This window comes from Struthio camelus, chromosome 2 (assembly GCF_040807025.1).
Source record: "Struthio camelus isolate bStrCam1 chromosome 2, bStrCam1.hap1, whole genome shotgun sequence".
NCBI lineage: Eukaryota > Metazoa > Chordata > Aves > Struthioniformes > Struthionidae > Struthio > Struthio camelus.
This window is the reverse complement of record NC_090943.1, coordinates 77,243,499-77,265,437: the sequence shown is the minus strand read 5'-3', so window position 1 is coordinate 77,265,437 and position 21,939 is coordinate 77,243,499. Positions and strand designations below refer to the sequence as shown.

General features: G+C 40.4%; 1 protein-coding gene across 12 annotated transcripts in view; it reads left to right on the top strand.

Moving 5' to 3' along the window:
* Window positions 1-21,939, top strand: part of INVS (inversin) — a 119,199-nt gene that overhangs the window by 12,476 nt on the left and 84,784 nt on the right. For 9 of the 12 annotated variants that reach the window (XM_068936343.1, XM_068936340.1, XM_068936342.1 and 6 more), the window contains exon 4: window positions 5,092-5,258. In XM_068936343.1, coding sequence (XP_068792444.1) covers window positions 5,092-5,258 — 167 coding nt within the window. Of the gene's footprint in view, window positions 1-1,434; window positions 1,546-3,900; window positions 3,947-5,091; window positions 5,259-21,939 lie in introns of those variants that run through there. The other 3 variants (XM_068936336.1, XM_068936341.1, XM_068936335.1) reach the window with 2 other exon arrangements.

The following is a 21,939-nucleotide window of genomic DNA, read 5'->3' as shown; positions in this document are numbered from 1 at the left end:
TGTATTTACTGTGTTTTGTACAACCCTGAACATGTCTTGAATTAACAGTTCCATTAGTGTTAAAACCCATTTGCATGGTTTTAATCCTTGGCAAAAAGGGAGCAAAAGTTAGTTTTGTGGTTGGAGGATCATTTTGCATTTAAAGTTTTTGTGTATCGTTTAGGGGAGATGCATGTAACTGTTTTTAAGCAGCATGCAGAGTCTCTTTACAAGCATACAGCAATATGTATAGTAGCCGTTATACTGAAGTGTCCATTTAGTCTTACTTCTCATTTTAAAACCGTTATCATCTATCACTGGGATACAAGTGCTTTTTAAATCTCAGATATGACCTTTTATTGTAAATGTTAACTGCAAGTTCTAGGTTGCAAATGTTCAGATGCATGTTTTTGATTCTCCTCTCTGCTTCTCTCTTCCCTATTCTTCAATGTGGGAGGTTAAAAAAAAACTTAAGTGAGGTATTACAAAAGGCAAGATTCTTGCAAGTAGCAAGAGGCGGTCTTTCACAACTAAGCAAGATTCAGGTCCTCCTCCCACTTTTCCACCCCCCTCTTTGGTATAACAATGCAGAGGGATGTTACACAATCTGATGTAACTGCTTATGTAGATTATGAGGAAGTGATGAAGTCTGAATATATGAATTAAATTTCAGAATCGACTTACTTGATTTCGTGATGTTCATGGCCTATGAACAAACCTATGGATGTATAATCTTTGCTGGGGGGAAGTTTGATCCTGAAGGTGGAGAGATCAAACAAAATTTCTTTCTTAGGCCAGTATGTGGAAGAGAATTTAATTTTGCAGTGGCACACTTTAGATATGCCAAAGAATTCATGTCTGAATTAAATAGTAAACCCCTTGCTACAGTACCGTAGTCTTGTGAGTTCTGAGATCTATTAATTCCGTTTTTGAATGCTTAAAAGGCTGTCTGTGCTTTCTTGATTCCAGAAAACAGTAACTTACTGTAACTGTAATGTCCTCAAGTTTTTGCAGTTAGTGCATTTCATGAGCTTAGTATCCTTTAGCATCGGATGGTGATACAGTAGCTCCTCGTCCTTTTCCTATCTGTTATGCTGAGCCTCCCGACAGACACACTTTCAGTGAAATACCTGCAGGACTCAAACCACTAGAAGGCTCTGAGAGGCCTTTAAACAGACAAAATAATAATAGAAAGAAACCTTCTGCTAGATGAAAATAGTTTCTTTACCTTAAACAGTGCAGCAACCTCAGACAAATCACTGTCATCAAATTTTCAAGATCTTTCTCGTTTTTCCACTTAGGCTATATGCAGCCATGCAAGGCCTTTGTTGTTCATCAGCTACGTCACTCTCTAGGAGCTAAAGAGGAAAAAAATGTCTGTTGCTTTACTTGAGCTGAGCTTCTACTTTAGATCATATTTGCTAGTCTAATCCTGTACCCACTTCTTTCTTTTAGTCTGTACATTCTATATAGCCTCATGTAACAGAAAGACGATCTGGAATTTGAGGGAGAGGAACCAGTTCTGCGAAGTAATTTAAGAACAAGTGTCTTGGGAGGATAAGCCATGTACGTGTGGGCTATTGTGAGAGCTGCCTGCTTCTGTATTTCTTTTCAAAAATGTATGTAACTGTGCAGGTGTGATTATCTTCAACGAATGTAAGACGCTTTTTAGGCTATGTTAACATTGAACAGTGGAATATGGTTTTATGATGCCTGAATTGCCACTGGGTGAGCTAATACTGGAACAGCAGCTGACTATATTTTGCTAGTTAGAGAAACTGGCTTTTTAGTTAGGATCATTGCAGTGTTAAATTACATTTCTGCTTTGGATCGTAGTATCTACAAATAGCTACACAGAGCTGTGTTGTTGTTTATAATTAGCTTTGATGTTTCTGCACCATGCTCTACTGAACAGCAAAGGTATTCATTTAGAAAAAGCATTTGTTATTGTTAGCTGAAATATTGAGACATAAGACATCACTGTTTCACAATGTAAATACTACTTTTTTCTCTCTAATAGCAGAGGAAAGAAAAATTATATTGGAGCTACATCAAGTTTGTGAAGAAACTGTAATACTGTGAAGTAAAAGTCTAGAAAATTCTTACAAGTTGGGGAAAATAAAAAGTGGAATCGAAAATTTTTTTTAACTTACCGGTTACATTTTGAATTATTTCCTAATGGCCATGTAATTAATTGAACAAGTGACACTATTCATTTCTACATAATACTTTCTAATGCATTTAGTAAACATTACAACTTATCATTTTGAGCAGAGGTAAAGAATTATAGGCTTCAATAATGAAAATAAGATAACATTTAAATGAATATTTAAAGATAAAACACATGAGATTTTTCTCCAAAAGTTTCACCAAAAATTAGAATTTTAAAACTGTATCAAATATGCATGTAGTGTTAGTGACAATTACTTTACCTATTTCTTTTTTATGTGAAAAGGTAGTTGTATATAACAGGACATTAATATTAATCCAAAGACTTTTCCATTTACGCCGCTTTTAACTCCCCTTTAGAAACTTACTGTTACAAATTATTTTTCCAATGTCTTTGACATTTCTTCTAACTGTGGTACTGTAAAATTATGCTTTTTTTGACTTTTTGTTTTTTGATCTGAAGAGTAGGGAATAAAATGTGTACAACACTTCACATTCTCCTGTTCTCAGCTGAAATTCAGGGCAGATTCTTATGCAACTTTTATACAAGGCCCCTTGGGAAAAAAGGACCAGTATAATTTTACATATGTAATTTTTCATTATTTGATTTTTCTTTCCTAGAAAAATATACATTAGTCACTTATTTATGTAGTACAATGCTGAAAAAAATCTTAAAACTCAGCTGTCATGCTCATTTTAGGAAAGCTTCTAAAGTGAAAAGTGAGGGACACTGTCTTTTCTGTATACTTTTTATTCTGGTATTTCAGTGGAAGTCATGCAGGTGAAAGGGTGCTGAAACACATTTAAAAACCAAAGCAGAAAACAAATGTTGGATTCAAATAAGATTTAACAAAATAGCCATATAAACTAAACAACAAAAAAAGCTTAATGATTCAAATTTCAAGTCTAAATAAGAAACTGTAGTATTAAGGTTGCATTACTGTCCATCTAACCAGATGATGATGTGTGTGACATACGAAGGGAGGTCAGAGAGGCTGAATTGACAGAAATCACAATAGTAGAGGAAGTTATTCTCATGAGTATTGGGTAAATGGCACATTGAGGGTATGATCCTAAAACTGAATTGTTAGAAATGGTTAATGAACTGGTGATAGAGATGGCCAGAGCAACAAACCCATGAGAGAACCAACTCATGAGTTGCTCCTGACTGCTGTGTAGAACTTGAGTCAGAATGTTGCTGTCCAAGAACTGTTGACTGGAGTGTACATGGGTTGGCAAGAGCAATCCACTATTGTTGTGGACTCCAAAAAAGGTAAAGGACATCAAAATAAAGGTGCTTGCTAAAAAGAATCTAAAAATGAATCAAAGGAACAAAATCCTTGCTTGCGGTATGAAACAAGTGTAAAGTACTTATCAAAGAAAGAGTTTAGAGGGGTCAAAGGGAAGCAAGTGTGACTGAACAGAGTGTAGGGGAGGATATGAAAAGTAAGAAGGTGTTCTTCAAAAAGCATAAGCTGTGTCTGAGGAAGATAGATACAGATCAGTAAAAGAATTTTAGGAATAATATGCTAGAGGCAAAAAAAATTAATTATAAAACTTTCTTTAATATGAGGATGACATGGAGAGCTAGTAGGTAGTTGATGTGAAGAAACAGTCAGAGAAGATAAGGCCATAGATGAAGAACAAAAAGAATTTTCCTGTATCTGTATTCATAAAAGATTTCAGAAAGGTTCCTAAACTGTTTTTTTTTTTTACAGAGCAAAAAGACTTGTCTCAAAGCAAATCTCAGTCTCTAACTGGGAGAAGATGTTACAGAATGAATCATCAGAACTAGATGGTATTCACCCAACAGTTTTAAAGGAACTCACAAATGAAGTAGCTGTGATTAGCAATATTCTGCTTAAAACTTTCTTTTTGGTTTAGTGAGAGGCCGTGTTAGTAGGGAGCAAATGTTAATTTTTAAATAAGGATCCAGGGGAATATCAGTCTGCTTGGCAGTTTCACTCAGTGAATCAGTAGAAATTGTAATTAGAGATAGAATTAGTGGATAGGTATGTAAGTATAATATGCTGGGGAGAGTGAAGATTGTGTTTGCAAAGGAAAAGCATGCTTTTTAAATCTATTGGAGTTCTTTCAAGGTATTAATAATCAAGGGAATATTTTTTAAAAAGGTATTTAAAAAAAAGTTACCTGCTAAAATTCAGTGTTCCTTGAATTGAGTTGTAGCTGTTATTGCCATGGGGGAGATGCATTTGGAGCAGGATATGTGGGATAGTTGGTACCCATGAAGACATACGTGCTAATGTTGTTAAAGTGACATAGAAGAACTATGCAACTTTGTAATGGGGAGTACATACTGGTTTTTTTTTCTGACTTATGAGTAGGAATAGAGGGAGTTAATTTTTTGTTACGAGGCTGCAGCTGCCTTATTTGGCTTAATTGCTCTCTTACTTAACCATATAAATCCAAGGAAACTCGTTAAGTACTTTAGTAGTTTCCTTATTATAAGGGACTGTGAAGTAAATAATGGTATTGATGGGCTATTGGTGTCTTGATGCTTTTTAAATAAACATTTCAATGAGTAGATTTCAGAACTTGTTTCAGTTATAGTATTTGCAGGTTTCAGGAGGACTGTTTGGTTTATTTGCTGTTGATAGTTTTTAAAGTAATCTTTGCAACCAAAATCTAACTATTTTAAAATGATACATAACTGTGTCATTGCAGAAAGTTACTTCTTGTAAGTATGTTTGTGCAGTTCATGGTTTCTGCATTTATTTTTTTTTCTGTAAATATATTTTCAAATTCCCTACACCAATAACGATAGACAAGGTTAAAAATGAGGAACTTTGTTTTTATGTTATATTCCATTATTTTGATCGCCTTGTTCATTTATGTATTTCCCTTTTAATAACAAGAATACTCCTGCCAGTTAGGTGCTAATAGCCTTAATTATTTTATATGTTTTTTTCCTTTTTTCTTAAGGAAACTCTGAGCTGAAAGATAAAGAAGACCAGTTTGGAAGAACTCCACTTATGTACTGTGTACTGGCTGACAGGCTGGACTGTGCTGAGGCATTGCTGAAGGCAGGAGCAGATGTTAATAGAGCTGATCACAGCCAAAGGACTGCTCTCCATCTTGCTGCACAAAAGGTAATAAAATAAAAAGTGCTGTGGCATTACAGTGCCTTGCGAAGCAAATAAGCAAATAGTATGTAGAACCTTTGGACACTTGAATTATTGTAGAGACCAATAATGCTACAATATTAGAGTTTAAAAAAAAAAAACAAAAAACTTAGCCCATGCCAAAGTAAATCTTCAGAGGTTTTTTTTTTTTCTTTTTTACTCAGTGCATTTATAGAAGTTTGAAGAGACAGTTTGCTTCCTTGCTCTAAGAGCTCTTACTTTCTAGGAAAAAGCAGTTCTTGTCTATTTGAGGATAGTTAGTTCTAAGTAAAGACTTAGAGCTTTGTTTTGCATACACTGACACTGGTTAGGATGTTACCATTCATTTCGGTGGTTATAAGGCCGTATAGTGTTAATTATTCATGCTGTGTGTGAGGTTTTCAAGGGCATGGAGTACCAAATCAGTGCCAGGACCAGGAGGGAAATGCATTACTACCTGTTGTTGCTTCTAAAATTTCAGTCTATAGTATCATCAAATTATATTGTCACAGCAAAGAGGTGCTAACAGAAGTATTCAGCAGTAAAAGGTAATTTAAATTTTAATTTCAGTGTTTCAATAACTTTGAGTGTGCTTAAGACTAGGGAGAAATGTCCACAATGATGGAGAAATGAGCAAACTGCTGATGGGGGGAGAAAAAAACGTGGGTTGGCTGCCTAGTCAAGACTTGTGAGTTCATAAGCTAAATATAAAAACAAGTCCACAGAGAAGATAAACTCAAACTGAAAAGAAGTTTTTACTTACTGTTCTTCCTTTTATACTATGTTTGAGAATGTAACTGCTCGAAAGTTAAGGTTGTTTTGACAATGTAAGCTGTGACTTTTGGTACAAGTAAGGTAGAGAGTGCTTGTCATGGTTCCTGTACCATATAGAACCAATAGAAACCACTTCTATTTATAATACCTTTTCACCTGTTCATAATCTTCCATAGTGTTCAGCTGTCTTATGTGTTTTTTAATATACTCTGCAATTTTTTATTTTTATTTTAGTCAGAGATACCTAAAGGTAGCCACAGTGTGGTAACAATATTTAGTGAGGCAGGATGTATGCATTTGAATAGAGAAGTATTAGATAAGATTATAAGAAGATGATGTGACCACAAGACAGGAAAGGTATGCTATGATAGCAGTCCACTCTGTGAGCCCATCATCGATGTCCACAGCAGTTGGCCAGGTTGACCGTGCCGCGCCCAGCGCTCCTCCCATTAGGGAGGGGAAGACGTCTCAGTTTTGCTGCTGCGGGGTATGGAGGGTGTTGTGCAGCCTGGGATCCTGGGACAGATCCCTCCTCCTATCAAGTTCCCCTGTAGTAAAATAAACCACACCCGCCTCATCATCCCACAACCTTAACAGCCACTCTAATATCGCTCCACAGGACTGCGCCTGTAGTGCCCCTGCATAATCCTGCAGCTCTGATGCTTAAAAATTGCAAATAGTTGTGGTCCCTTGCAAACTGGCCGCATTTGGTGTGATAAGATGCTGTTCTGCCACTGGCCAGGCAGCTGCCTTCCCCTCATGCTCTCTGTCTGATTCTGAGCTGGGGGGCTCATCGGAGTCCCAGATATTGCTGTTCCAAGTTTCTGGATCCCAATCCGCTTTTCGCACCAGTGTCCGCACAGCCAAGGGATAGATATCTCACTCTCACGCTTTTGCTGCCAGCAATTTGCAATGTCGGCGGCCAAAACGGCAGATTGGTGGTCCAGCTTCTTGGCTCGACCCGTGGTTGCAGTTGCAACCCCTTGGGTCAGTTGGTGATCCTCCTTAGCTGCTCTTCCATCACGTTCCACCTGCCTGTTTCACTGGTGCTGCATCAGCAACACCTCATCCAGGGTGTGGAGTGCAGTCAATAAGAACCTCTGCAGATCCCCTCCTGACTTGAATGCCACCAGCCCTGCTTTTTCCAATCAGAGCATGGAAACCAGTTCCACAAGCCTCTCTGGTGATATCTCTGGCTCACTCTCTAACTCTGGCCGTGCTGTGGGGGTGACCCACCCCACCAGCTTGCGAGCCGTGGGTGCCCATTGACCTGTAGCGGGCCACCTGGGAATGCCGCTCCCTACCTCCCCCTTGTGCTTTTGCCCCCAAAGAGGCATCTGCACACCGGTGTCCTGCCAAATATGACTGCAGGGCAGGAAAGAGGGGGTTGGATACTAGCAGAGAGAAACACTCAAAGCACATAAGGGGTTAAACAGAATGGATTTAATAAAGGAATTGCACTCCAAGCTGCACAGGGAGCCCTGGGAACTGCGCAGAGAGGTCACTGGTGGGAAGTTGCTGGTTGCATGGGTCAGACTTCCAGGTGGGACTCAACTCGTTGCATTCTAAGGGCCCCTTAAACATACTAGAACTATTTCCTAATCTCAGCTGTGCTAACCTTGGGTAGCTACTGGCGGAGAAGCAGCTAGATGTTGTTGACAAAATGGAATAGGCCTGTCTGGCCTTGATGGGAATTCGGTCAGTGCACAGAGGGCACACTCTGGGGCTGCTTTCCTGTACTGGTCAGATCTTCTGCAGGTGTTCTTACTGCAGATGGCAATGTTCAGTCATACTTTCACTGAATGGGTTTCCATAGGGACTATGTGGTCTATGTTGTTGCATCTTGAATTGGGAATTTAAATATTCTGTTAATATTTTAAATTTGCAAACTCTGCAGGTAAGCTTAGATAGTGTTAGCCATTTAAAACTAATGTCGATGCATTCTTAAAGTGTGTACAGTAATGCACTTCATAAATGGAACTTGACTAATACTGTAGTTACAGTAAGTTATAGTTTAGTTAGAATAGGCTAAATGATCTATTCAGTCACCTTCCCTCCCCCAACACCCTGATGAAATACTTGTCATCATCATAACCTTGTCTCTAATGTACAGAGGTTAACATCACATTTCTAAGTGACTAGCTTACTTGTTGTGAATGTATTGTTCCAGTGCATTCCATAAATATAGCAAAGTCAGAGACTTTTTAAATTGCTGTGAGATACTATACTTACCTGGTGTTCATGCAAACTTTAGCTTTTATGACCTGATGAGCAAATGAACGTTTTAATCGTATTGAAAACTTAATTTTATTAAGTACATTTGCTTCAGGTAATTAAAGATACTGGGTTTTTTTCTTTTAAAAAAGCGTATTAAAACAAGATAAATTCCTATTTGAATCTTTGTCTGTTTGTTCATGTTGTGGGTATTTGTATTGCAGCTATTCAAGGCAGAGATATTTTGCCTTAGCCAAAATGCACTAGCTGCCTGTGCTCTTTCTCTTCCTTTTTTAGCATGCCACAGTCACGAAAGGCCAGTTTGTACCATGTGACACCATCAGACCTTCTTAGATGTGCTGAAAAAAGCACAGCAGCTGAAAAAAGAGGTACCATCTTTACCTCATACACATGGAGAAAGTCCTTACAGCTGCTTGTCATTTGGCTAACTTAACTATATTCTCAAACTGCATTCTGTGCCTTCTGAGCAGTTTTTTACTATTGATGTCAGCTTATGAAGTTAAGATTTCACGGATGTAAAATTTTGTCTTCGTCCTTTCCTTGTTAATGTTTTAAGATCTGCATTTCTATCATGAATGCCTTCTACAAAATATATAAAATTATTCAAGTAATTGAATACTGTATGGAACAAAGTTACTTTGAATTTTAATGTTTTGCATTCTCATTATTCCTTTTTCATACTTTTGGTTTATGTTTCCATCTAACAGGAGGGCTAAATTTTTTTTTAAGTGAATGCTGAGATTCTCTTCTGTAACCCCTACTGAAAGTTGGTTTTTAAGAAGAAAAGGAAAAATGCAGAGATTACCAGTTTTTACAAACTTATTGTCACTTATTGGTTAGCCATGAGTCTACCTATTTACCAAGGCCACTGTCATGCTTCTGTTGTGTTCAAGCTTGCAAGTCAGTTGGTCAATGTCCTGAGCTTCTTCAAAAACAGGTTAGCAGTTTCTAGGGCTTTACATGACTTTATGACTACAAACGATTGGAGAATTATAGGGCATTTACAGTGACAGTGTTTAGAGATTCAGAGTCCTAAACACACTTCAAGTTGTATTCCTGTTCTTACTTTCTTCTTTGGAGAGAGAAATTAAGATTAAAGCACAGACTTCTACATGCAACTGGTGAAGATACACAGGCACGAAAGGGAAAAAAAAAAAAAAACTTGTCACCCACATTCTGAACTAGAGGAAATAGACGTAAAATCTAGTTAGATTTTTTTCTTGGGTAGGAACTTCCTTCACTATGTACTAGAATTACTTCTCCCTTGAAAGAGGGGGAGAACTGTTAAATGGAATTTTAAAAAAAATTATGTTTGGGGGGGTGTTTTATATATATACATATGTATGTGTGTATTTACATATATATGTGTGTGTGTGTGTGTGATATGTAACAGATTCATAATTACCTGTGGGGACAGGACTGATAGCATTTTCAAAAGGTCTGGACAGTGGGTAAAAAGTTCCTGGCTTGCATTGTGTATGTGCGTGTGTATTTGGGCGGGGGCTTTTTAAATTAAAAAAAAAAATGCATTTTTCACTTTCTTGTCCAAATTCTGGGATACACAGTTTGTTGAGAAGGAATTTTCTTCATCTTTATTCAGTCTTGCTTTGTGACTCCAAACCTTGGCCAGCATAAAGATGAAAAAAAAAAAAACAGTAGGCAATGCAGGATTCGTCTTCTGGTTGTATGTAAAATATGCAGCTCAAACTATTGTACTGTGATAAATTTTACTAGAAAATTCTGAAAAAAAATTACTTAAAATAGTTCCCTAAAATTTAGTTAAGAACAAAAGTTAGCTGTTTCTTCCTTTCCTCCCCCCATTTCAATGTAGCTCTGGTTACAGGATTTTTGTTTCCTTGGAATTTCTGGTGGTTTGTCACATTTTATATGTGTTGAATGTATTAATGTTTGCTCACTAACACTTTCCCTGCTGTTCCTTGGCTGCAAATCAGAATTAATAGTTCAAAAGGTTTCTTTGAAGTGGCTCTTCTGTCTTCTTTTTGAAAAGTTCCTAAACAAATATGAAACTTAAAACAAATTTTGCCACACTCAGTTGCCAAAAACCAACTCTTTCTTCCCCTTGCTGTGTGATATTCTGTCCTCTGCAACAAGGATGGACGACTACTTGGTACAGCCTTCAGCTCTGGCAGGATGGTATTGAGACCTCCTACCAAAATAAACTTACTGAGCAGACTTCAAAAGCAAGAAGAGACCTTTTTCTGGCACCATTTTTAACCTTTTAACCTGCTCAGAAAGACAAAGGGAATTGTCACCAAGATTAGCATCTGAATGCTTTTTGCTGTTTGGTGCTCTGTTACAGAGTGGTGTTGTTTTGTTTTTTTTTTTTTTTGGAACACCTTATTCAGCAGATCAACAGACACCCTGAGAACTAGACTTTGTTGCCAGAATATTTGATTCTCTTCTTGTTGTCATTCTACAGGCTTCCTTTAGGTATCCCTTTACAGGAATTCCTCTATCTTGCAATTGATTCGCCAAAAAATGGTCTCTCTCCTGTATTTGGGAGCCGCAGAACTGGCCCGTCAGAATCTGAGAGGCAGAGGGTTTTGAGAAAGTATTCTTTTAATGCCAAACAGAAAGAATGATTAAGCCATCTTGGACTGAGGGAAGCTGAATGTTTTCATTGATAGGTTCAAATTCACGGTGATGACTCTGCCATTAAAAATCCTGGTTATCCAGAGGAAGATTGGTTTCTTTCCCTGCAGGATACTTATTGCCGTTTTTTTCTATCTGAGGATCTTAAAGTACTTCAATATTGGTTAAAACTACAGACTGCATAAAGGTTCTTTCTTGTAGTTTCTCTCCGGTATCAAATAACTCTGCTAAGGTATTGACAGAAATGCCTGCTCACTTGAGATAAAACTATTCCTGTTTCTGTATCTAGCGACTTGACTGATAAAAGGACTACCAGTCATTCAGTCCTAATAAAACATTTTATATGTTTTTAGCTCTGGTTTAAGAACAAACATTCAGACATCTAGCATTATCCTGAATTCAGTCCTTAATATTAAGTGTAATGACTTAGGACTCCGTCTGTCTTCTCTGGGATCAGTTTCTGGTTGGTTAGGACTTAAATGCACACCTGAAACGTCATTCCATCATCACTGTAAAGTCACGTCTGTCCTTTCTGGAACATGTGGTGGCATGCATCACTTAACACGTTTAGCTTCTGATTATGCCTACATGGTTTAAAAACTTGACTGTAATTGATATGTATGTATCTATACATGCCATCTCTCTTTTATTCTTTATTTTTAACTTCCATGCTTTTTACAGTTGTATCCTTCCTGTTGTGCTGTATCCAGCCACTGTCTGCAGAATATCATCTCTTTAAACTTTTCCTGCCTGTCATGTATGTTTTTACTGTTGCATAAAGTTTTTTCTTCTTAAAATCAATTCCTCCAGTCCTTCAAATAGGGAAAAATGTAAGTAATCATGTCTAGTATTCAAAATGAAAATCTTCATTTGTTGATAATATAGAATTCTTCCTAAATTATAGGCAAAAATTGCAACATTATCCACATGGTCATGCAAAACATGATCTGATGTGATAGAGAGTCTCTTAGTGGTTCCTTATTGCTTCAACTTTTCCTACTGGCACTTCTAACTCCTTTTTAAGTAGTTGTTATTTGCAGTTGTATAGTTGATCTCTTCCCTGGTATTCTGATGCACTTAGTGTTTTTTATTGCTGTCTCACAAATGTCCTAGGAGCCATCTTTCAAAACCAGGAGTGGCAAAAATAGCTCTGTTTTGCTTTGGATATCAATAAACAGTGTCAGCGTTTCTGCCCTTGATATAGATGCTATTTATGGTCTCTATCAAAAATGTTTCTGATTGCATATTTAGTCACATTGATTCATGCCATTCCATATGTTCTTTTCTATTCTGATGGTGTCTTCCATCTGCTATTAAACATCCTTTGCATTTAACATTTAAGCTTTATGTGTCTGTTGATCTATTAGAAATTCTTAACGTGGATAAGGAGCTAGAAAGTTAAACTCTTTGCTTAAATGTAACAAATATGATCTTTTCTCTTGATGGAAAATATTTAAAACGTAATATAATGCAATTGTAAGATGATGGGGTGAGAACAATTTCATGTAACTGTGGAAATTTACATTGCAGGCATGTAAGTCTGAGCTAGTGTTGTCTAGATCACTTTTAATAAAGAAAAGATCTTTAATGCAGTTCATCAGTCTTAGGAATGCAGATGTCTACCTTAGTGTGCAACGACTATCTCAGGCATCCTTTTAGATCTCTATCTACCTGATGTAGTTTTCTATGTTGTAGATGTCTAAATTGTGAAAAATGGATCTCACCCAAGACGCATTTTTTTTTTTAAAGTCATCTTTTTCAAATCTTCCTTGAAACGATCTCTCATAGTATCCTTCTTTTCTTCATCAGCCTTATGATGAAGATCTGTTTCAGTCTTTGTGGATAGGCAGCCATGTAAATGAAGTCAATTTTACTTTTCTGCTAACTATACTAGTATCAACTGTAAGAAACATGGTATGTGAAATTTGATGCTTTCCGAAAAAGGCTTGATGTAAGTTAATATTCATGTCAAAACTCAGGAAAGGTTTCATAGATTTTAGGACTCTAATAATGTAGAATATAAGGCATGGAGACTAGTCCGTTCTCTGAGCATATCAGTCTTGAAAAAGCACACTGAAAGTAGTAAGTCTTGTCCAGCTCTGCGTTCCAACTTTCTGTTACTGTGGCCAGATTAGATCTTTGTTGAATCCAAGACAGAGCACAAGGTGCATTCTGTTGGTGGTGAGTCATACAGTTTATACAAAATAACATAGGTCTTTCTTCCCATGAGATGATTTAGAATTTTATTTTTTTTTTTTAACATTGGTTTGAATGCCCGGGTTGGAGTAGGTGGATTCGGAGAGAACTTCATTATGTAGTGTCGTCTTTCTTCCCCTTCTATTCTTCAATGAAAATTTGATAAAACTGACCTATTGGTAAGGTCTGTATAGTTTGTTGAGGGGCTAGGGGTATTTTTAGTTTTGGTTGGTTTGTTTGCTTTGCCTCTGTGGCTGAATCTGGTGACCTACAGCTGTGTTGTTGAAGTAAATGCCTGTGTTGGGTTTTATGTTGCGTCTCTGAGCACCTTTTATTGATCAGTACCAGTAAATGTTTAATGCTGTGTCCATTCTACAATTTTCTGCACCTTCCTGTTGTGCTAGTAACACACGTGCTAAGGCACATTCTGCAATCTGCAAATGTCTTGTTGAAGTATTCAATATTATTGATGGAATGAGTCTGATTCAGTGGGTGACAGATGGCTTAGGCTCATGTACTGTTCCTCCACCAACAATTCCTTGTTTTATCTTCCACAGTTGCCAGATCTCCATATTCCGGAGAATATGGCTAATGAGCATACCGTTACTTGCTTCATGTCCAGAATTTTGGTTTGAGCAGCAATTAATGTATTTCAAATATTTCAAATGAGTTCCTAACTTCAGAACAGTTGCTTTTCGTTTGTGTGTGTGTATTTGTTTTTTAAAGGCAGAGCAGAAAACAGAATGCAAAGCATTGCAAGGCTGGGCCTCTGGAAGTTGCCAGGAGTTTGAGAGGGTAGTTGTGACTTCAGGAATGGTGAAGTCATTTACTAGGAATTGAAACTGCAACTGATTGTAACAGAAATAAAATTATTAGTGTAATTTGCCAGTAATTCCACACTGTATTATTATGTGGATCTAGATCTTTTAAACTGAGAGAACTTGGATGACCTTGAAATAAACATGCTGTGTAGACAGAAATGAGTGTTGGGGGTTGCAGTTTAACTACAGACTGTCACTTGTAGGTATTCTGGTGGAAGTTTGTTTCTCGTTTTACTTAAGTACCTACATGTAATGCTTCTGAACAGAAATGTTTTATCTGTATATGGTGTTCTCATTAATCTTCATTACGTAATTTCCGTTTATGATAAGAAAAAACAGCCTTGTTTCTTTCGGATTTTCTCACAAAGGATGCTTAGGTATTAGCAATTTGTTTGCTCCAGGGAAGTAACCATCTCTATGAAATTTCTGAAGCACTGCCTTTTGTGTTAGCAAACAGAATCACAGAATCACAGAATCACAGAATCGTTTAGGTTGGAAGGGACCTCTGGAGATCATCTAGTCCAACCTCCCTGCTCAAGCAGGGTCACCTAGAGCATATTGCCCAGGATCACATCCAGACGGGTTTTGAATATCTCCAGCGAAGGAGACTCCACCACCCCTCTGGGCAACCTGTTCCAATGCTCTGTCACCCTCACAGTGAAGAAGTTTTTTCTCAGGTTCAGATGGAACTTCCTATGGTTCAGTTTCTGCCCATTGCCTCTTGTCCTGTTGCTGGGCACCACGGAGAAGAGGCTGGCCTCATCCTCTTGACACTCCCCCTTCAGATACTTGTACACGTTGATGAGATCCCCTCTCAGTCTTCTCTTCTCCAGGCTGAACAGGCCCAGCTCTTGCAGTCTTTCTTCATAGGAGAGATGCTCCAGCCCTCTAATCATCTTGGTAGCCCTCCGCTGGACTCTCTCCAGGAGTGCCATGTCTCTCTTGTACTGGGGAGCCCAGAACTGGACACAGTACTCCAGGTGAGGCCTCACCAGGGCTGAGTAGAGGGGCAGGATCACCTCCCTCGACCTGCTGGCAACACTCTGCCTAATGCACCCTAGGATCCCATTGGCCTTCTTGGCCACAAGGGCACACTGCTGGCTCATGTTTAACTTGTTGTCCACCAGCACTCCCAGGTCCTTTTCGGCAGAGCTACTTTCCAACAGGTCAGTCCCCAGCCTGTACTGGTGCATGGGATTATTCCTGCCTAGGTGCAGGACCTTGCACTTGCCTTTGTTGAACTTCAGGAGGTTCCTCTCCGCCCACCTCTCCAGCCTGTCCAGGTCCCTCTGAATGGCAGCACAGTCTTCTGGTGTGTTCGCCTCTCCCCCCAGTTTAGTATCATCAGCAAACTTGCTGAGGGTGCACTCTGTCCCTTCCTCCAGGTCATTGATGAATACATTGAACAAGACTGGACCCAGGACTGACCCCTGGGGGACACCACTAGCCACAGGCCTCCAACTTGACTCTGCGCCATTCACCACAACCCTCTGAGCTCTGCCATCCAGCCAGTTCTCAAGCCACCTCACCGTCCACTCATCTAGCCCACACTTCCTGAGCTTACCTAGGAGGATGTGATGGGAGACAGTGTCAAAAGCCTTGCTGAAGTCCAGAAAGACAACATCCACTGCTCTGTCCTCATCTACCCAGCCAGTCATTCTGTCATAGAAGGCTATCAGATTGGTCAAGCATGATTTCCCTTTGGTGAATCCATGCTGACTACTCCTGATCACCTTCTTGTCCTCCAGATGCTTAGTGATGACCTCCAGGATGAGCTGTTGCATCACCTTTGCAGGGCTGGAGGGGAGGCTGACAGGCCTGTAGTTTCCTGGCTCCTCCTTCTTGCCCTTTTTGAAGACTGGCGTGACATTGGCTTTCTTCCAGTCCTCAGGCACCTCTCCTGTTCTCCAGGACCTTTCAAAGATGATGGAGAGAGGCCTAGCGATAACATCCGCCAGCTCCCTCAGCACTCGTGGGTGCATCCCATCGGGGTCCATGGATTTGTGGATGTCAAGTTTGGACAAAAGATCTCTAACCCGATCCTCCTCAACCAAGGGAGAGTCTTCCTTTCTCCAGCCTTCCTCTCTTGTCTCCAAGGTCTGGAATTCCTCAGGACTGGCCTTAGCAGTGAAGACTGAAGCAAAGAAGGCATTGAATAACTCTGCCTTCTCTGTATCCTTTGTCACCAGGGCACCCGCCCCTTTCAGCAGCGGGCCCACGTTTTCCCTAGTCTTCCTTTTGCTATTGATGTATTTGAAGAAGGCCTTCTTGTTGTCCTTGACATCCCTTGCCAGATTTAATTCCAACTGGGCCTTAGCCTTCCTTGTCGCATCCCTGCACGCTCTGACAACGTCCCTGTATTCCTCCCAAGTGGCCTGTCCCCTTTTCCACATTCTGTACACTTCCTTCTTCTGCTGGAGTTTGGCCAGGAGTTCCTTGCTCATCCATGCAGGTCTCCTGCCCGCTTTGCTCGACTTCTTCCTCAGAGGGATGCACTGCTCTTGAGCCTGGAGGAAGTGACGCTTGAATATTAACCAGCTTTCTTGGACCCCTCTTCCTTCTAGGGCCCTACCCCAGGAGATTCCCCTAAGTAGGTCCCTGAAGAGGCCAAAGTCAGCTCTCCTGAAGTCCAGCGTTGCAATCCTACTCATTGCCCTGCTCCCTCCTCGCAGGATCCTGAACTCCACCATCTCATGGTCACTGCAGCCAAGGCTGCCCCCAACCTTCACCTCTCCAACTAGACCTTCTTTGTTCGTTAGTACAAGGTCTAGCATTGCACCTCTCCTCGTCGGCGTCTCCACCACCTGGGTCAAGAAATTATCATCAATGCTCTGCAGGAACCTCTTTGACTGTTTGTGCCTAGCTGTGCTGTCTTCCCAACAGATGTCAGGGTGGTTGAAGTCTCCCATGAGAACCAGGGCCTGTGATCGTGAGGCTTCTTCCAGCTGTCTGTAGAAGGCCTCATCGATGACTTCCTCCTGATCAGGTGGCCTGTAGTAAACCCCCACAACAGTGTCACCCATGTTACCCTGCCCTTTAATCCTTACCCATAGGCTCTCAACTTGCTCTTCATCCACCCCGAGGCAGAGCTCCATACATTCTAGTTGCTCCCTCACATAAAGAGCAACTCCACCACCTCGCCTTCCTGGCCTGTCTTTCCTAAAAAGCACATAGCCATCCATGACAGCATCCCAGTCATGTGAACTATCCCACCATGTCTCTGTCACTGCAATGAGATCATGGCCCTGCGACCGCACACAGATCTCTAACTCTTCCTGCTTATTCCCCATGCTGCGTGCATTGGTGTACAGGCATTTGAGAGAGCCAGTCAAGCACGCAGGCTTCCCAGAAGAGGTGCAAGAGGGTCCTCCATAGCCATGTTGCATGCTGTCTCCCCTGGTTGTATGCACCCGCTGGAGGCATCCTGACTTGAGCGGTGTTTTACTGACTCCCCTGCCACTATACCACTCCCCTTCCCCCATCTTGCCTAGTTTAAAGCCCTCCGTACCAGGCTGGCCAATCTGTTGGCAAAGACACGCGTGCCCCGCTTGGTAAGGTGGATCCCATCACTCCCCATCAGCTGTTGATCTGCAAACAGGGTCCCATGGTCATAGAAACCAAAGCCCTGTTGCCAACACCAGCGGCGCAGCCAGCTGTTAACTTGGAAAACTCGTCTACTCCTCCTCCTGTCCTTCCCCCTCACAGGCAAGATTGAGGAGAAAAAGACCTGGGCTCCCAGACCCTTCACCACCATTCCCAGAGCTCTGAAGTCCCGTTTGATGGTTTCCAGTTTGCCTTTCGTGTCATTAGCACCCACATGGAAGATCAGCAGAGGGTAGTAGTCTGATGCATGGACAAGCCTTGGCAGTCTTTCCACGACATCTCTTATTCGAGCCCCTGGCAGGCAGCAAACCTCTCTGGACAAGAGGTCAGGTCGGCAGATAGGTGCCTCTGTCCCCTGCAGCAGGGAGTCACCCACAACAATCACTCGCCGTTTCTTCCGGGGGTTCCTGCACGGCACAGGGTCTGCCAGGCCAGTTGCCTCCCTTGGAGCCATGCCCAGCTCCTCCTCAGCTTGGAGGGCGCTAAACTTGTTCTTCAAGGGTAAGTCTTGAGGAGGAGCAAGAGCCTTTCTCCTTCTGCGAGAGGTCACCAGCTTCCAGCCCTCTTCAACAGCGTTATGATGCACCTTTACACACGGTGCTGAGCCCTCCGACAACTCCGCTGCAGTGGGGGCAGGGGACTCCCGGAGCTGAACAATCTCCGAGAACACCCTGTCAATCTCCCGCTCATAAAAAAAAACCTCGATCAGAAGGACTTGGGCCCCCCGAGAGCAGCGCCGGGGATGGGGGCTTCTGTACGCCACATTTCCCACGCCCCACCGCGGGGCGGGGATTCAGCGCTGGGCTCTTCCCTCTTCACTCGCCGTTACTGAGGGAATCCTGGTTAGTTTCTTTTCCTCCGCTGACTAATATGCTTAAATTCAGCGGGTCGCCACGTCTGATCAACCTTTTGTGTAGTTATTTTTCTTGAATGAGAAAAAATAATACTGTAGTAAGAGAGGTAGTACAGTGATTTAGGCAACACTAAGAAAAATGAAAGGCTCCCTTCAGGTTGAATAGAACTCAGCTGATTTCCCATCCAGAAAGATAATTTCTTCCCATTTTGTATGCTGCGCTGATTGTATATTTGGACTAATGCGAAGTGAATGTGTGCAGTAGGAATGACATGACCCAAAGACTTGAATATAAATATTTATGGGCTTTCAACACATATGGAACTAAATCTGGCCTACAATTGCTAGATCAGCTGAAGCGTTCTTCCAAGTGTTGAGTGTATCATTAGTAACCATGCGGATCAAGAAGGAAGAGAGAAAAGCGAGCCTGTGGCAAGAATAGGGAATGAAAGAAAAATAGAGATAGAAGGTAGTTTTTAGTTCACTTATTTTATGAAAGATTATTCCCAAGTATTATCTACTGAGTACAGTCAGGATAGTGTAAGAGCCCCAAAACAGAAGTGTTATTTCCCCTTTTTTCTTCACATAAATGATGTCTGTATTAAAAGCTCCTGAATAAAGCTTGCCTGGGAGCAATTTATATATTTTCCCCTCACCAGCTTTTTCGAGATGTGTATCCTGGAGCTGTAGTCTCTGAAATTATTTATAAGGCCTCATTTGAACTGCGGATAAGATCATGTGCACTTCTAACTTTATTTCTCAATCTGCATCATGAAAATAAATAATCCTGATATCTTTCGGAGTTAGCTGTGGTCAGTGCATGTTCTTTTTATCCTAGACTGGTAACTTTCTGTGATGTTCCATCATAAGTGGGAGCTTATGAGGAGTGAATATTAATTCTGTGCATTTGCTTTCATGAAGTATGAATGAACTTCACCTTTCATTCAAACACACAATCTGATTAATTGTGGAAAATCTGAACAGGCCAAGGTATGAAACAGGAATGCTGGCCAAACAGACAGAAGAGGGGATTTTTTGTTTTTACATGCAGGACTATATTTTCCTTTGTATTTATATAAAACACAGACACTGACTGTGATGCAAATGTTTTCTTTACTTCACCAAATAAACGGTTCTTTCTTGTGAATGCAGCCTGAAGGTGCTGGATACGCTCAGGGACAGAAGATGTAATTTGCTATATGTCTTGTATTACAGACAAGCTGATCCAGGTACTGTTTACCGGGTAAACGGATGGGCAGGATCTCTTTTCCCACCCTCATGTCCCTGCTCTTTTCACAACTAGATATCTTACCCTGTTGCGTGCTGTTTTAGCGCAATGAGTCAACAGAAAGTGAACTCTACAAAATAACGATTCGTTTTCTGCCTGTTTGGCACAAGCTCCTATGCTCCCAAATACGTTTCACTGTCAGTTGTGCTAATGCTACTGTTGATCTGTGCTGTAAGCCAGATAATTGAAATGGTTAAAAATAGTTGTAGGAAAAGTTTAAGAAAAAAACTCACGTTGTTCCAGGGATGTGATTTACAGTATGATCCCACAGAATGTTACACTATCACCACTGAAGAAGAATAATAAAATGGGCAGAGACTCTGCAGGGCAGAAACTTCCTAAGCAAATTAGATGTAAGAAAAAATATTCTTGAAACCTTAGATGAGAAATTAGGATCTTGCCAGTTGAACAGAGGGAGGACAAGAGGAGTCCTCTGAAGTTGTGAGATAAATACAAGGTATGAGTTTCTTTTGCATGTCTTATGTGTCTCTATAAATCTGCTTAAGACAATCACTGTAGATTTCATTAATAGTTTCAGTTGCTTCTGCATTAACCTATTGTGATCAGGGAGCAAATAGTAAAGCATGAAATGCTGATCTGGAAATTAAAGTATTGGTATCCTGTCATGAAACTCAGCATCCCAGTTGAGCTCTAAGGCATCTTAAATATAACCGTTTCTCCACTGAAACGTGCATAGCAGTTTGGAACGTGGTCATACAGAAAGAGTACTACAAGGGAGAAGCATCTTGAGGAAACCAATTTTAGTCAGATAAGCTCTTTTGCATGTAGCCAGGGAAAGAGATGATTAATCCGAAAAGGTTTTGGGTAATCAGTCAACACTAGATGTTAGGAAAATGATCAGAAAACTGTGTTGTGCATTTCTCACTTCCAGAACTCTATTTCTTGATTAATTATTGCTTCAGAGTTGTGAAGGAGAGGGAAGGTCTTCCCAAGTCAGTTATGGCAAACATTATAGTGCAGGATAATTGAAACCAATTGCAGCCCAAGCTTCCTGTGGGTACTTCAGCTTTCTGTAAAAGCTTGACGGCAGTTTTGTTGGTAGGAAGAGCTTGATTTGAGCACTACTTTGGAAGACCAGTATGTCTACTCATTTTCAGGGAGTACATTCGGAGCTTACGCACTTCTCTGTGCGTTTGTAACAGGACGAGGGCAAGCTCATTGTCAGTTCCTCATTAAGTGGTAAGTCACTATAGTCCTTTGGTATTTTGCAATCTTCTGTCTCTGGTGTCAGCTGTGACTTAAAATCCAGCCAGTTCTCTTGTCTGCAGGAGATACAATCATAGAAATACTGTTTTTACAAGTCAGGTTTCATTCACATAGGAGATACTAAGACAACTGAATATGACTTGTCACTGTTTTTGTGTTAGTATAAACTCTGATGTGCAAGGCTATGCACAAACTTGGATGACTGAGAAGCTCTTCTGACTTCCAAGTTCAAGATCAGATTTTCGGAGTAGCTGAAGATCAGTCTCAAGCCCTATGTCTCTGTTCAGACTGCACTGATAAGTACGGTATGAACGTCTGTAAAGACTATGGTACATGTAAAACAGACTTTCTAATTTTTTTAGTGTATTTTTGAACACATAACTTGCAATTTGTGGGTACATCCCTGAATATACCTTCTTTCCAGCAGTTGTTTTGAGCATCACAGGAAATTACAGTGTGGCTAAAAAAAGGTAGTGTCTGTCATTATCTTTGGATAGGATTGGAATGCAAAAGAAGGTGAAGTAAAGCTGTTTGAGGCACTAAAATACATTACACTATACATATCTAATGGGTTTGTTCTGTAGTCTGCTGTACACAGTATGCTTCTATCTACTTCTGCTTGTAATAGTGAAATACTATCTTTCTCCATTTAAAATAGTAAAAGAGCTGAAGGTGGAGGGGGGAGTTTTAAAGAGATTCACAGCAAGGGCGTTGCTGAATATTTAGATGAATACGACATAGCAGTGTATTTGTGTGGAGAGGGCTGGTCTGAGTCTAGTGCGTTCTCTTACGTACTCACATGCATATAAAGTGGTGATCGCCGATTGCCTGGGGCAGTTAGAAGTTTTGAAAGCTGATGTTCAGACTGGCAGCTATCGTTGCATTGTCCATACTTTGAAATATTTCATCTTAATGGTGAGGATTACAAACCTAATGTAAAAGGAGAACAAAGAATAAATATCTCTACAATTTTTAAGAATAGATGAACTCTTGCTTATATGTATGTTCAAGGGTGATTCTCAGGCGCATCACTTGGAACACACCTTGAAAAACACAGCG